The 17,661-nt window shown below is 34.8% G+C and overlaps 1 protein-coding gene across 1 annotated transcript in view; it reads right to left on the bottom strand.

Moving 5' to 3' along the window:
• The window catches only part of LOC306850024 (mirror-image polydactyly gene 1 protein-like), a 68,770-nt gene that overhangs the window by 9,641 nt on the left and 41,468 nt on the right, over positions 1–17,661 (bottom strand). The window contains exon 12 of the mRNA XM_079385438.1: positions 5,972–6,063. Coding sequence (XP_079241564.1) covers positions 5,972–6,063 — 92 coding nt within the window. The remainder of the gene's footprint in view (positions 1–5,971; positions 6,064–17,661) is intronic.

The following is a 17,661-nucleotide window of genomic DNA, read 5'->3' as shown; positions in this document are numbered from 1 at the left end:
ACATGGAACTATTAAATTCACAAAACATTAATTAATGGACTTGTGTGGATCACTTGTGGATAATTGCAACGTTTTATCTCCTGTTTGGATTCTCATTCTGACGGCACCCATTCACTGCAGAGGATCCAATGGTGAGCAAGAGACGTAATGATAAATTTGTTCTGATGAAAAAACAAACTCTTATAAATTTCGGATGGCCTGTGGGTAAGTAGATTTTTACAAGTATTCCTTAAAGTATGAGCAACAGTAACAGTGACAGTGAAAACCCACTTATAAAATGCTAACAACTCCCCTTGTACATTTTAAAATTCGATTCACTGCATTCAACCAAACATATGCTACTCGTGAAAACAGCAGTGTATGTTGGTCTAGTTATAAAGGTTGCCAGACAGACGACCTGAGAACTCTGTTAAACATTAACCAGAGCCGTAAGATACCTGATCACAGGGGTGGGATCCCAACGAACCTGCCCTCTAACTCTACAGGCCAGTTAACCATTAACACCGCCACAAAATGCTATCAGATGGGAAATGTAAAATAACCTTTTAATAGAGAGCATTTATCTACAGGCAAAAAAAGTACATAGAGACCGCAGCCAAAGCAGAGACATTCTACTGACAGGTGTCTATAGCAACCTGAGGTGGATATAAGCTAACTACCGACCATATCCCACCGCCAACCATTCCTTACACCAATCACTCATGCTGACAGTTGCTGATAAAGGCCGTGGTTGTTTCAATATGTCTCGTTCCCTCAATAGAACACAGAAACATGAGAACACACCCAATGGTGAACACAAACACCAAAGTTGTGAACACTCGTTCATGAAAACAGAGAATTTCTTTCTCTGAGCCTGGGCAGGAACGCTGCTGTGCGTTTGGATAAAGCAGGCGCTGCTTGCTGGGAGGAGTTCCATGCAATCTACAAAATGTATTTTGCTGCACAGAACGGCGAAGACGGCTAATGCAGCAGCTGCAGTTTGCTCTGTTTTGGGGATAAAGTCGGTTAATGCCACAGGCGTTATAAATATCACATAAATTCAAAGTTTCCATCTAGCAATGTGGCATAACTACTGGTGTTATCAGCGTCGAAGGATTTCTGAGAATAAGTAATTTCTGCTCAATCGGCAGGGGTTTGAATGAAAAGGGGAAAACACAAGAAAATGGAAATAAATGCCACTGATATTCAGTTCGCTGAGAGATGAATGATTAGAAATCTCTGTAAAGATCAGACAACTTGCTACTATGTAACCTCATATTCAAAGTTAATAATAAACACAAATATCAAATACCAAAATGAGAGAGAGACTCCGCAAAAGACTGGCTCAAATCTGTTTATTTATATATGTATACCATGCATTAAATTGATAAAATATTATAGTAAAGACATTTATAATGTTATAAAAGATGTCTATTTCAAATAAATACCGGAAAAAAATGTTGAATTTTTATATATATATAGAACCCGGGGAAACTAATATATATATATATATATATATATATATATATATATATATATATATATATATATACACACACACACACATACATACATACACACATATATACATACATGTTTGTTTATTTATTGATTGTAGTTTTTTATATATATATTTATATCCTCACACATATATATATATATATGACCCTGGACCACAAAATCAGTTTTAAGTCGTTGGTGTATATTTGTAGCAATAGCCAAAAATATATTGTATGGGTCAAAATTATCCATTTTTCTTTTATGCCAAAAATCATTAGGATATTAAGTAGACATCATCTTCCATGAAGATATTTTGTAAATATATCAAAACTTAATTTCTGATTAGTAATATGCATTCCATTTAACTTTGATAATTTCCGTCCAATTTCAAATTTACCGTTTATCTCTCAGATAGTAGAAAAGTTTCCCCGGGTTCTGTTTTGGGCCCGCTTCTTTTCATTATTTATATACTCCCTCTTGGTTACATTTTGAGGAAACATGGTGTTCATTTTCATTGTTATGCAGATGACACCCAACTTTACCTGTCTGCCAAGCCCACTGGTTCTTTTCCACCACCATCTTTATCCTGCTGTCTAGTTGAAATTAGAGATTGGCTTTCAACTAATTTCCTGAAGCTAAATGGCAACAAAACTGAGGCCCTACTTGTTGGCACTAGATCTGTTTTGTCTAAATCTAATTGTTTTCCCTTGTACATTGACAATAATGCAATCTCTCCTTCCTCACAGGTTAAACGTTTGGGTGTTATCATGGATAGCACACTATCCTTTGAAACTCAAATTAATAGTATCACGCGGACTGCATACTTCCACTTACATAATATTAATCGTCTTCGTCCCTTTCTCTCTACCAATAATGCAGCAGTTCTTGTTCACGCACTAGTTACTCCACGTATAGACAACTGTAATGCCCTTTTCACAGATTTGAGCTGAAAATCGAAACTGGGCTCTTTGGCTTACGGTGTAGTGCAAGAGTATTGGAAAAAGAGAGCTCATGTATGTGCACGTTGTATCTGCTAATGACTATCGAGCTGCAAGTGTTGACAGGTCGAGCTGTTAGTATGTGTGATAATGAGCGATCACTGGGGAGTTGGACAGTATGGGGACTGCTGGTGTTAATACACGTCTATCTAGCGCAGACTCCCTCTTGGCTGACGCTCAAACAAAGCACCTTAAACTCACAGTCTAACCTCTCCTTCACCGTTGGCCAATGATAACCCATTAAAACAACCCACCCCAAGTGAACAAAATTGCCTAAGTGTTTCTCTTGATCAGCGGGGAGCGTGTGTACGCTACACTATTTGGAGCCAGTTCTATCAGAGCCCAAGGTTCACGCCGCAGACATTTCTTTCTACCACCCCATTCTCTCTCTCATCTGTTCGCTGCCCTTTCATGTGACACAGACTGTCTGTTATCCTAAAAAGACACAATGGAGGTGGTCGGGCAATCCTGAGAGCAAACACACGCAGTCATACTCTGGCCTTTGTTGGGCCTGGAGGATTCTCCTTTTAAAGGTTCAGCGCTGCAGCCACATTGGCAGGGGCTGGGGACCAGTGTTGGACACCCTGATGCTCACACAATGCAGATTGTCTGAGGAAATACAATGTGTTCCTTCTCCTCCTCCTGCTGGGACAGACAGAAAAGACTACAAGAGTGAGAGCTCTCTTCTCAGATTAAGTGAGTTTGGGTGTGCAGCACCAGACGCCGAACTGAATTACTTTAGAAGGACAGATTTCAAAACAAGTAGTTCGTAGATGCCTCTGCTGAGCACCAACATCATACACACACCAAAAAACAATAACAACTCTTCAGATAACCATGTTCTTATCTGAATAGTTCTTTATAAACCTTAAAAGATGTTTGGACGCACTTTAAAATATGGCCAATTTATTAATATAAATGAATGGATTAGATACCATGAACTAGCAGTGAACAACATTTTCATATTTCTTAAAAAATCTAGTTTAATATTAATTTGAAATGTATAAATATAAACAAGATTTGTTTTAAAGAAATGTATACTTTTATTGAGCAAGGATGCATTAAATTGCTCAAAAGTGGCAAAACCCTTATTATTTATCTAAATAAATTATTCATATAAATACATTTAATTATAATAAATAAATTCTATTTCGAATAATTATTTATCATATTTTAAACAAATGCTGTTCTTTTTATTCATTAAGGAATTCTTATAAAAATGTGTCAAGGTTTCCACACAAATATTAAGCAGCACAACGGTTTTCAACATTGATAATAATCAGAAATGTTTCTAGAGCAGCAAATCAGCATATTAGAACGATTTCTTAAGAATCATGTGACACTGAAGACTGTAGTAATGATGCTGTAAATTCAGCTTTGCCATCACATATGTATTAAAATATTTTTTTTTTTTCCCAATATCACTGTTTTTTATCAAATAAATGCAGCCTTGGTGAAAATAAATATTAAAGAAATCTTAATAACCCCAAACTGTTGCAGCAGACTATTGTTCATTGTTAATTCATGTTTGTCCATAAAACATTGGCTAATGTTAATTTATCCAACTTAAAATGTCAAAAATGTATATGCATTAATGTAGCAGTAGCATAAGTGTAGATGAATAAATACTGTAAAAAAAAAAAACCTTACTGCAAAGTGTTAGCAATAGTTCTCCTACAGCAGGACTGGGTGGTAAAACCCTTTTGGAGTGAAACACAAACACGCAATCATGCACAATGAGATGCTGAAGAGATCTAATAAGATGTGACGAATGCAAATGGAAAGTCCTTGATACACACGGATGTACGTCTCGGTGAAACCGGACACGGCTCACTTAACCAGCAAGACCAGTTTATGAGCCAAATGTATTTACTCCATATCATCTATCAAAGCCGTCCTCACTGACAGATAAACCCCAAGTAAAGCAAACAATCCCTCTGGCTGGAAGACAAGAACTGGGGAGGGAGGGCCTGCGGTAGTCCATCACAACCACTGGGAACGCTTCGGTTTGGTTATTTAAGACCCCGACTATCATTTTGAATAAAAGCTTAAATAAACAACTCTAAAAGTTCAACTCGTAGGCCAAAACAATCAGATGTTAGGTGGTGCAGAAACGTTTGTGGTCAGTGCCTCTGGAGGCTTTTTTGCGCTGAGAATCCCAGTGTGGACCGACCTCTGACAGCGTCTGCTGGAGACGTGGCTCGAGATCACAACTTCACGAACGCTCCAGTCCTTGAGATCATGAGTTGGCGGTAATCTAATGACTCACTGCACTTAAGTCGAGCGATTTATTTTTCTCTGGGCAAAGCAAACAAAACACATAAAAGCCAGTTTCAATGCTCATAATCTGTTATAAAGCTGGATGATGATGACTCAGTGCATGATGCTTCGATCAATAATGAAATTAGGTGAAATGAGTGACAGGCAATGAGGGTTTTTTTTAAATTATGGAAGTTTTGTGACACAGAAACCACCTCATTAAAAACTATTCTACTGCTGGCTATTAAATACATAACCAAAAGGAGTTATACAAGTAAAAGGAAGATTTATACTGTGTACTAACGAACTTAAAAATAAAGGTTTTGAAAAGAACAGGTTTCGTAAAAGAACCTTCTGGTGAACAGTTCTTAAAAGAACCATTTTTCTTAGTCTGAGGACCATTTTAATAATCTAAAAAACTTTCCACTTCTGTGAAATCGAAAGAGTCCATAAATGTTAAACGTTCTTCATGGAGCCATAGATGCCAATAAAGAACCTTTATTTTTAAGAGTGTAGGTGAACAACGGTACTAGTCTTAACCTCAGATCACCTGATGAAACAAAAAAATGGATAGTCGTCTCTAAAATGGTTGGATGGGAAACTAAGTTACGTTTATGAGCTCCCAGGCTGCAACAATGAACATTTGTGGTGTAAATTAGTCAAAAGTCTGGGTAGATAAAACTATGGGGTAACACATAGGGACCAATTCTCACTCTTAACTAGTTGATTATTAGCATGCCTACTATTAACATATTGTCTGATTATTAGTCATTTAAAAGCACATTCTGCATGACTCTACATCCCTAATCCTACTCAATATAGTAATTTAACAACTACCTTATTAACTATTAATAAGCAACATATTAGAGGAGTTTATCGAGTCAAAAGTCATTGTCATATGGTTCTTGTGACATGCATAAACCTCAGGAATCCAGAGATGATGGACTGGACCCTTTAAAACAAAGTCCTTTTGGCTCCTCACCTCTGGAATGGCATGCAAAGGCTTTCTCCTAATTCCTGCACTAACACAAACACATTATCCATCACCTGAATTATTACAATCCTTCAAAACACCTTGCCCTGCACCTTTGTTTATTTGTAAGTTCATTGAACACTTAAGGCATGTCACAGCAGGTTCATGCTCCGCCACATCTCAAACAAACTGTAAAACGCATCAAGTGAGTGGTTTAAGGAGATACTGAGCAGTGTAAGGTGAGGTGGTTCACCAGTGATACCTGCGTAAGGTTTGCAGCTCCTCTTCCACTGTGTGACTGTGCAGCAGGGCTTTACCTCGTTCTCTCTGAGCTTCTTGAAGCTCCTCCTCAAGCTGTAGAGATTGGAGAAATGCATGTCAGATCATATCGCGCTCTGTTACAAAACACAGTTCATGTATGGACAGCTCAAACAAAAAACTAAACCTTTAAGAAGCACGAAGAGTTACATGAGGTGAACAGCACAGCTGATGTTTTATTAGAGAAAAACCCCCCAAAAATATTGATAAAATGAAAAAGGAAAATAAATGATGGATAAATAAAAACAGTTTAAATGAATACATAATTATTAATTATTTACTTTATTGTCTCCTAAATAAACCTCAAAGAAATGCATAGAATTCCATCAGGAGAATTGGCGCACAATCAAGATGAGTTTTACTAATAGCAAAAGAAAAAAAAGAAAAGAAATAAAACAAATACATCTGCTGAAATTAAATAAATAAAAACTGTTGAAATTAATACATATTAATTAATATTTACTAAACCTCCAAGAAACAAAGAATCCCATGTGAACTATGTAACGAAGAGTAAAAAATAAATAAATAATAATAATTAATGCATAAATAAAAACGGTTAAAAAATTTATAAAATTTACTTTATGGTTTCCTAGCTAAAAACAATAAAATAAATAATGCTTAAAAAAACACTGATATTAATACATAATATTTATACATTAACCACATTTTCTAACTGCCGGTAGACTGTGGAACTGACAACGGGGAACTACTAAAATTAATTAGCCAAGCGGACATGATTTCTCACCAATGCAGAGTCAAAAAACTGCTAAATATTTGATGATCAACTGTCCAATATATTGAGCTATACAAATACAAAAAATACAGCGCCTTGCGAAAGTATTCATACATTTTTTTCATGTTTTGTTATGTTGCTGCCTTATGTTAAACTGCTTTAAATTACTTTTTTCCCACATTAATCTACAGTCCATACACCATATTGACAAAGCAAAAACAGATTTTTCACAACTTTGTAGATTTATTAAAAATAAAAAACTTAAATAATTCCATTGCATAAGTATTCATACCCTTATCTGGGACAATTGAAATTTAGCTCTGGAACATTCATATTGCTTGTAGATGTTACTAGACTTTGAGTGAAGGTAACCTGTGGCAAATTCAATTGAATGGGTATGATTGGCAAAGGCACACATTTAATAAAAGGTTTAATAGCTGATAATGCATATCAGAGCAAAAAACAAGCCCTGAGGTCAAAAGAACTGCCTGTAGAGCTCAGAAACAGGTTTGTGTAAAGCCACACATCTGGGGAAAAGTTCAGAAAAAAATTCTGCTTCATTGAAGGGTCACAAATGCATACAGTCTCTGTTACCCTTAATAGAAGAAATTTGAAACAACCAGGATTCTTCCTAGAGCTGGCCTCCTGGCCAAACTGAGCAATTGATGGAGAAGAGCTTTGGTTAGAGTGGTGACCAAGAACCTGATGGTTACTCTAGTTGAGCTCCATGATCATATATGTAGATCGGAGAAACTTACAGAAGGACAAACATCACTGCAACACTCCACCGATCTGGGCCTTATGGCGGTGTGGCTAAACTCAATCCTCTCCTCGGTGAAGACACATGAAAACACACTTGGAATTTGCAGAAAAGGACCCTCAGACTGTGAGAAACAAGATTCTCTGGTCTGATGAACCTCAATTTTAAGCATCATGTTTGAAGGAAACCAGCTCTGCTCATCACCATCCCAAAGGTAAAGTGTGCTGGTAGCAGCCTCATGCTGTGGAAGAAGTAGAAGAAAAGCTCAATGCACCAAAATATTGAGATAGCCTTAATGAAAACCCAGTGCAGAGCATTCAGAATCTCAGACTGGGCAGAAGGTTCGCCTTCCAACAGGACAATGAACCTAAACACACAGCAAGATGGCTTAAAGGTAACTCTGTGAATGTCCTTAAGTGGCCCAGCCACAGCCTGGGATTAAACCAAATAAAATATTTCTGGAGAAACCTGAAAATGTGCATCTGTCCCCATCCAAACTGACAGACCTTGAGAGGTGAAGAGGTGAGGAGAAGAATGGCAGATAATTGCCAAATGCTGATGAGAAAAGCTCGTCACATCAAACAAAAAAAGATTTGAGGCTGTAAAGGTGCTTCAGCTAAATATTTAGTTAAGGGTATGAATACTTTTGCAATGTACTTATTTCAGTTTTTTATTTTTAATAAATTTACGAAGTTGTGAAAATTCTGTTTTTGCTTTGTCAATATGGTGTATGGACTGTAGATTGATGTGGTGGAAAAAAAGTAATTTAAAGCGGTTTAACATAAGGCAGCAACATAAAACAAGAAAAAAATTAATACTTTTGCAAGGCACTGTACAAATACTAAAAATATGATGCAAATCAATTGTTGTAACAGTAATGAATCAACCCAAATAAATAAAAAATGTTGCATGGACTGTGCTTTCATCAGTACGGAAGAGAACGCAATTGTTGCCGTGCAAGCGTTATTGCGAGCATTTAACGCAAGCGGAATCTCCTACTATCACGTAAAGCATACTGGTCTAATGACAAGCAATCAAGCATTAAATAACATCATTTCATATTTACGGGCTCATTGCATTGTTTTCTCAACTTCAGATCAGGCAGAACTCAGCTTTTAGTCATCGCCAATGCCAGACAGATCTCCATCTGAACTTCATTCATTGGTTTGTGCGCACACAAGGAGAAACTCAGTCTGAGGGGGATCCAATTGACTCTATTGTCTCCTAACTCAGCACCTACTCAGCAGCGGTGTGTCGTGAGACCGAGGGATCTCTGGGCCGGTGGGTGCGGGGAAGGCTGGGTAAACACTGTCCCCTACCTCTCAGTGCCTAAACCTGCGGCACAATAAAGCCGCTGCTAATGACCTGCCGTTGAAACAGATGTATTGATGGGCTCTCATCCTATCAACAGCTGGGCGAGCAGACAGACACAATGGAGACTGTCTAAACAAACACGACAACCTGTGCTACTGTAAAGGCCTGCAATATACTCCTGAGAGACGAGGGAGGACAAAGACAGGGAGAGTTGGGAGATAAACAGAGAAGAGGGGGGTTAAAAGAGAAAGACAGAGGAACAACATGTCCGTTTTCTTTTAAAGAAATAGTTTACCCCCCAAAAAAAGATTCTTTCATTTACTGATCACCATATTATTCCACACTTGTATGGGAGGACTAAAAGAAAAATTTAAACTTTCCAACAAGACAAATAAGCACTTAAAGTGCTTGTGTGTAATATTAAAAATCTTCAGAAATCATAAGATATCTTTGAGCAGATGTGCGAATAAGATTTGAGACTGGAAAGGAAAGATATTCTGCAAATACTAGACAAATTCTGGTCTTTTTTTCATACAAAGACGTGAACTAGACTCTAAGAAAAGTCCATAAAAATACTGTTATGAAGGAATATTCAGCAATGATTGTTTTTTTCCCCAGGGGTTTTATCACTTATTTTGAATGACACATTGCATTGTGTAGTGTTATAGAATGATTATTAACATTTTGTAGTTATAGTTATCAATATAATTATCCTCTTTGGTTTGAACTGGCCTTTAAATGTACTTTTTTAGTGCTTTTTATCCCATTAGCAGAGCTTAAAACAAATCACATATGTTTGTCATATTTAAAACAGCAGCTCAGAGATTAATTAAAGCGTGTCCTTTTGTGTTCCACAGAATAAAGAAAGCCATACAGGTTTGGAATGACATGATGGTGAGTGAATAATGGCAATATTTATATTTCATTGTTGCACTATTCCTTCGAATGAATGCAAGTCGTGGAGTTACCATAAGTGCTGGAGATGAATGACTCTAACTTTTTCTATACCTTGGTTTGTTGAATTGAGCTGTGTCATTGATAGGCTTGGAATTTCAACAGTTTTCTTCAAAAACACATGAATGCTGTCCGTGCCTTATCTTTGTGGTGTATCATAAACTGCGATAAAGCTTGAAAGCTTTCATCCTAGTGGATGCATTGTCTGCAAAACACATTCAGTTTGGCACCTGTTTGAAACAGGGCAGTATCTTATCAAGATGCACTGGATGGGAGTTTCTTTTTCACTAAAATCAACTGGAGCACAATAGCCAAAATCGGCAATGCTTCACAATGCAGGCATGCAACATGCAAAATGCCCAGCTAATAAAAAAATATTTTATGAAAAGTTTGCTAATGATCCCATTAAGTTATGAAAACAATGTTCTCTGAACATTTAAAATGTCCAGTTTTTAGTGTTTTTTTTTTTTTTCTTGGTCATTTTAAAATTCTGCAAACATTATGGGAATGTTTTCTGAACCATCTGAAACTAAGCAGCGACTCCTACGTTAAATGTTAGACAAACTAAAATAACTAACAATTAAAATGTTAAAAGAAAAATGAAATGAAAGGAAAATGTGTTCCAAGAACGTTTTGCTAACATGCTCATTAAGTCATGAAAACGTTATTCTGATTGCTCTCTGAACATTTAAAATGACCAGAATTTTAAATGTTTAAAAAAAAAATTTTTTTTCCACTTTTTCACAAGAGAACATTCAATTTGATAATTCTGCAAAAATTATGGAAATGTTACTTTTAAATGTTTTCTCCACCATCTGAAAGTAGTAAGTAGCAACATTTAAAGAAAAAATATGTTGGATGCACTAACAATTAAAATGTTTTACGAAAAAAATTAAGTTAACGTTAACAAAAAAGTTCTAACGTTTTTTGACAGTGTTATTAAAAATCAGGTAACCTTAAATTCTATTAATGTTACTGGAAGAATAACTGTTCATAAGTTTGAGAGAACCTTGCCAGAACTTTCTGAGAAAATTCCCCGTTAAGCATTTATACAGTTATACATCTCCGATGCAGACTGTGATTAAAAATCTTCAACTGCAGGCTAAAGACACAGATGCAAATACAATCTTTGCATGCTATAGATAAGTCTGCGTGCTTTCTCACCACAACGCATGACTGTAACAGAAACAGGCCTACGACTCGAACGCCCGGTGCATTTAAATCCCCGAAACACTTTTACCCATAAGCGCATGCAGCTTCCGCTGGCGCGGCCCCAATCATTCTAATTACTGGAGTGCAGGTCTCGCAAGTCAAAGAGAACATCAAAAAGCCTCAAACCTCTAAAGTCAATATGTACTTTTCTCCAACAGGGAGGGGAGCTCGACTTCAAAGCGCAATTCTTTTAATCTTATGTATTTTATCAGCATTCATTACAATATTATCCAAATTAGGTTCCCAGAGTAACATGTTAACCTGTAGAGATTAAGCCCTGCAAAGGAGGGTCGCAGCCTTGACCTTTATGAGCGAGCGTTTGGTGGGGCAGAGGTGGGCTGGTCGTGGCCTTTCTGACCCAGTGGGGAGAGGAGGATGTGATGGAGGTTATCAGCGGTGTCACAGTCCGCTCCGTCGCTCTGACTGGAGCTCATTTAAAGCAGCACGGCCCGTATCATGTCAGAGGTCACTGAACGCTGCCACTTAGAAGCGGTAGGGCAAAATGATGGGACATATCATGGAAAACAGGATTTTTCTTGCTCTTTTGAAATAACTAAACGGTCACAAAGCACGTCGTTCAGAACATTTATGAAATCTAAGCTGCAAAAATGTGTTATTTTTATTATATGTAAAATGTGTTAATCATTGTTATTACGTCACATTAACATATGGCCACCCACATACATAATCTTTGTTTTATTTACATCTTCAAAAAAATCAAAGTGGACTTAACTGTATTGAATGTGCACTGGTAGTGTACTTCAAATCTTAAATGAATATTTTTTTAAACTATACTTTCAGATAATATAATATTAATAAAATAAAATCCACTTAAGTGTAGCCTTATCACCACTTAAACACTTTCCTGTTTCTTACACTTAAGTACACAAGAAAACTGCACTTTGTAATAATGTCAAATTTAAAGTTTTACTTTATTTTGTTTTACTTTATTTTATAAATTATTGTTTTAATAATCTTTTGTCATGCTTTAAAGTACACTTAATGTTTTTTGATGGTTTGACTAACATACCTAAGCATGTAAAGTTTATATTTATTGTTAATATTCACATTTAAAGTTATTATATTTTAAAATATACCAAATCACTTCATTAAAAATATGGAATTACAAATGTATTTAAATACATGATATACAAGTTCCAACTGAATTGACAATAGAAATGAAACGATCATAAATAAATGAAACCATAAATACTTGTCAGTACATTCAGCAGGACGCATATTTCAAAGACAATATAGTTAAAATTTCAAAATGATAAAGACTTAAAAAATATAATCGAAACTATAATACATTCTCATTCAAATGCAATTAACATACAACATTACATTCAGTTTGGACTGAAGTATATTCTTTTAATGTATATTATTTCCGTAATAAGTACTCTTTTTGCTAAAGTATGCTAAAGTGTCCTACTTTTTCACATGGGAAAAATAGTCTGCTGCCAGATTATACTCACATGTCTAGCCTGCACTTTTCCAACTTCTAATACATGCATAAAAGTATCTGCTTAACTATTACCAAACTATACTTATGTTATTAGAACTGTTGTTAGAATTTTAACATGTTTCACATGTAACACAAATGTGAACTGGACTCAACAGGCGTTTCATTATAAAGGACTAATCCTGTGAAACACATGCATCCTTCTCTATTTTCAAGCCTGTGTCACCTGATGATGTCTGATCAAACAAATTCAGTTCGACAGGACAGAGACAAAAGACTCGCATCCTCGTCTGACAACAAAGAGCCCAAATACATGAGAGCCCACCTCCGCAGAACACACTCATAAATCTCTCTCGTAACTCAGTCAGCACAACAGCAGAGCTGATGCACCTGGCATTAAAACGCCTATAAGACCCATACCTTCTACATCCGCAAAGAATAGCATGCTCTGAAAGAGATGGTTTATGCAATCTTTATGAGGACCCACTATCATTTATATGAGGGGGAATGAAACCAGGACATGATGCAGGTCAGATTCGAATGCATGAGCACCAGGGCTCAATGTGTCTACAGCATGTGTGCCGTTAGGCTACAGCTCACACATAAAACAGAGAATCAGACAGAAGTTCACCCAGAAATGTAAACTATCATAATTTATTCACCTAAAATGTCATTCCAAAAATTTATAAATTAAATTTTTTCTGTGGAACACAAAAAATAATTCCTTTTATTTTATTGACTCCATTATTTATCAAATTGTTTAATTACATAAAAAATGAAAATAACACTAAATAAAACTGTCAAACGATTAATCGCATCCAAATTAAAAGTTTGTTTACATAATATATGTGTGTGTACTGTGTATATTTCTTATACACACACAGTATATTTAGAAAATATCCACATGTATAATTTACATTCACATATTTGATATTATAAATAAATATATTTAATATATAAACCAAATATTTATTGCTTAAATATATACATGCATGAGAATGTATTTATATATACATAATAAATATACACAGTACACACACATACACTATGTAAACAAAAACTTTTATTTTGGATGTGATTAATCGCGGTTAATCGTTTAAAAAATATATAAAAAATTTACAAAATTGAGCTTTATTGAAAATAAAGCTTTCATACAAATATAATGAATTTTAGTCACAAATCTCAATTATTTCAACGTGTAACCAACCATTTCTTTAAAATAAACACTTTCTTAAGAGGAAAACAAAGGAATTACTTGACATGCTTTTAAACTTGCTTTTTAAAAGACAACAGGACTGAGAACAATGCACCAGTTTTCCACTTAGAGATCTTGTACAAATGAAATAAAGATACCTGAGATTGACCACAACACATTTTGAATAGTCAAATATGTATGTTATTAGATTCAGTGAATAAGTTTATTTTAATTACAACAAGCACATGGCACCCATTTCGTTCTTTTCTATAAGACGAAGGCATATAGTGAACAGGGACTATCAAAGTTAAAAAAGCACCATAAAAGTATCATTAAAGTAGTCCATAATTAATTTGCTATATTTAAAGTTAGTTCATTCAATTCCAAATATTCAAACGCGACAAGATGTTGGTAGTAGTTCACTGATATTACATCTGGCAGTTTTGAATGAGATATGAGGGCTACAGCTTCCACTACTGTGTTCCACAGAATTTCAATATTTCTAAACAGAAGGGCATTTTTTGGGGAAACTGCCAGCAAAAGGGCCATAAAGATATTATCCACATTTAATGGTCCATGAGGTTCAGAGCAGATTATATCAGAGTTAAAGGTGAGGTCTAGGCCTAGAGAGTGATGGGGGCAGGAGCAAGCGTGTGAGATCACTTCACTGTTGTCAATGCACATAGAAAAGCTGCAGAGCAAACACAGGTGGTTCGGAGCGAGGGCAAAGCTCTCGTCCACATCCCCCACTCAGCATTTATTTCAGAGGGACTAAAACCAGCCAACGAACCAGCATATACATGAATCTCTATTATGTTAATGCACGCAAATTCTAATCATTACATAATAACTGTAACAATTCATTTTTGTCCCTTAATGGATCTTGTTTTCTGTCAGGACATTTCTTCTCATGAAATTGGTCCCAACAAACCTGCACACACATTTGAAATTATTGTCAGGATTTCCTGTTAACATATTTTTTGTTGTGTTAAGTGTGTTAAAAAGTGCTAAAAATGTAATCAACTTAGCGAAATGGCTAAAAATTAACATGCAAGGGGTAAGGATGTACATAGATTAAATGTGTGCCTGATCATTTTTCCACCTTAAAACACACCCATTTATACACCACCTGGCCATTTTAGATTTCATTTTTTAGTGACTATATTGTAGGTCATTTTTTACTGTGGGCAACTGGTGTCCACAAAGATAACGAAACCTGACCCACAATAAAGCTGTATGATGAATTTATTGTGACGACTCGGAGATGGTTGTGGAACAGGTTCTTGTACTTGCGCTGAGGTGAAAATGAGGCCGACTGAGGAGATAAGACAAGGAATCGCCCGGGGTGCTATCAACTGACAAAAGTCACAAGCCAAAAAAACACTTTGCAGGTGCTTTGCTGTTCTGGTGAAAAATGATGATGAAATGACAGCAAACACTAAATATGTCCCTAATTTCCATCTTAATTGAAAAGAGAAAAGAAAAAACATCTTGCCTATCTTTGATCATAATTTCCATGATAAAAAAGAACACCGGTTAACATTTTCTATCTCTAAAGAGTGTGGCGATTAAAAACCTTGAAATTAATCATCCAAATGAAATCCCTAAAAGTTAGTGTGAGCTAAAAGCTAAATATAAAGATTTGAGATGGAGAAGACTTTGCTCATCATCTTAAACTCAACTCTTTTTTTTTTTTTCACTCTGCAGATTTCCTCCGGCTTTCTTTAAAGTAAAATGTCAATCGATAAGTGGAAGTCCTGTTCATTTTTAAATTGTTTTTTGGATATGTTCCTGGCACTGTTGACTAATTTTACGACAGCTGTTCCCATTTCGTTTTAAATTAAAAACCCCGCTCTGTAATCCCAGGAGTCAATCTATAATTAAGGGGATTTATAGAAAAACCAAGTGCTACATTAATAACAAAATTTAATATATTTCTTAATAAGCCATCAGCCAAACCGTCTTAAATGTGAAATATAATTTTTTTTAAATCTTCAGAAAGCTTTGCCTGGAGACAGACTGGACCTTTTTATCAGATTATAAATAATTATTATTTTATATCTACCGGTAATCGTCACCATGTGGCACAGTTGCATCCCAGCATTTTCAGACCACAATCCACATCATTACGACTAAATATAAATAACCCAGCATCTACTTGTTAATCATAAAATCTGTCATGAAACTGGAATATCATTATGATCGGTTTTGCCCCTCACATTGCTTCGTGTTCATCATATGGCTACACTATCAAAACAAGTAAATACTGGCCTAGAAAATGCAGGAATCTGAAATACAATACTTTTAAAGATTAGGGCTCAATTTAACAAAACAAAACAACAATAAAAAAAATGAGTTAACATTTGTTTTTAGAAATAAATAAATAATAATGATTATTATTTATAGATAATAAGAATAGTTTTTAATAACAATTTAACAATTTGTTATTATTATTAATAATAATATTAACAATTTATAATAATAACAGTTTATTATTAAAAATATATATTATTTTTAATTAATTTAAATTAAATACAAATAATTTATTTAGATTTCATTTAGATTATTATTTAGTTATATAGTATTAACTTTTTGTTATTATTATTATTACTAGTCATAATAATAATAATAATAATAATAATAATAATTCAATTAAGATTAAATAATAAATTGTTTCTTTCAATTTACTTTTGATTATTATTTGATTATACACAATCAAAACGTAAATACTGGCCTAGAAAACACATGAATAAATTAGCATCTGAAATACATTTCCTTAAATCACTTTTAAAAATTAGGGCTCAATTTAACATACACAAAAACAACAACAACAATAATAAAAAAAAATTAAAGTTTTTAAAAATAAATAAATAATAATAATAATAATAATTTGTAATAATAAAATGTATTATTAATAATAATAATAAATTATCAATTATAATATTTAATATAATAAAATAATTATAATATAATTTATAATATAGATTGCTTTGATAATATTAATAATAATTTATTATTAAAAATAATAATAAAATAAAAATACAAATTTATTAAAATAAGAAAAATGATTTATTTTGATTTTATTTTGATCATTTTTTATTTGTCTAGATATTTTATTAAGTTTTTGTTATTATTATTACTATTCATAATAATAATAATAATAATAATAATTTGATTAAAATTAAATAAAAAATTTACTTTTGATTATTTATTAAATTATTTAGACATTACCTTTTTGTTATTAATATCATAAATAATAAAAGTAACAATAAATCTAGGTAATGTACAATGTAAAATAACAGCAAATATTTCACTGCCATTACACTGATATGTAGATATGCGAAGAATAAAACTTTGTATGTTGAAAGGAAAAATACAGACACTAAGTCATCAAATTATATCAAATAAAAACTGTTACCATGCTAACAATAACACAAACTCAACCTCCACCCTGACATCATCAGCCCAGTGGGTTGTGAGGTTAAGTGGATGATGACATCAAATGCAGTTAGTGCATTCGTATATTAACTTAAGATGCAGGTTTGTAAGTGTGTTAATGTGTGGTAAAGGTATGGGGCATGGCCCTGACTCAGCACCCCTGCTGAAAGCAGCCCCCTGCTCGGCCCAGTCTCTCTCAGCACGTGTTTACTCAGCTCTATCTAATGATGGCCCTTTTACAGCACTCTGCATTAAACTCAAGGGCTCTGGCTGCATCAGATAAATACAGCAAATCAAATAGGCCCGTGTTTGCCCTGCGTCTCCCTGACAGACCCGTGGCGATGCATCGCAGCACACTGACCGGCCTGTGTCATCCTAAAACCCTGTCAAACAGACACCCGGGGCCGCCAGTCTATCACTGCAAATCACTGGAAAACAAGAGCAGGAGAGAGCAAATAGAAGTTAATGAATGATACAGTGGAGAGCGTAATGACAAGCTGATAAAGGGGCCGGGACATCATATGCGAGGCCGCACGTACAGTGAAGGTCGGACTGGAGAATGGTGT

The sequence above is a fragment of the Barbus barbus genome (assembly GCF_936440315.1).
Source record: "Barbus barbus genome assembly, chromosome: 30".
Classification (NCBI taxonomy): Eukaryota; Metazoa; Chordata; class Actinopteri; order Cypriniformes; family Cyprinidae; genus Barbus; species Barbus barbus.
The sequence above is the reverse complement of the archived record's forward strand: the minus strand, read 5'-3'. Positions and strand labels throughout refer to the sequence as shown.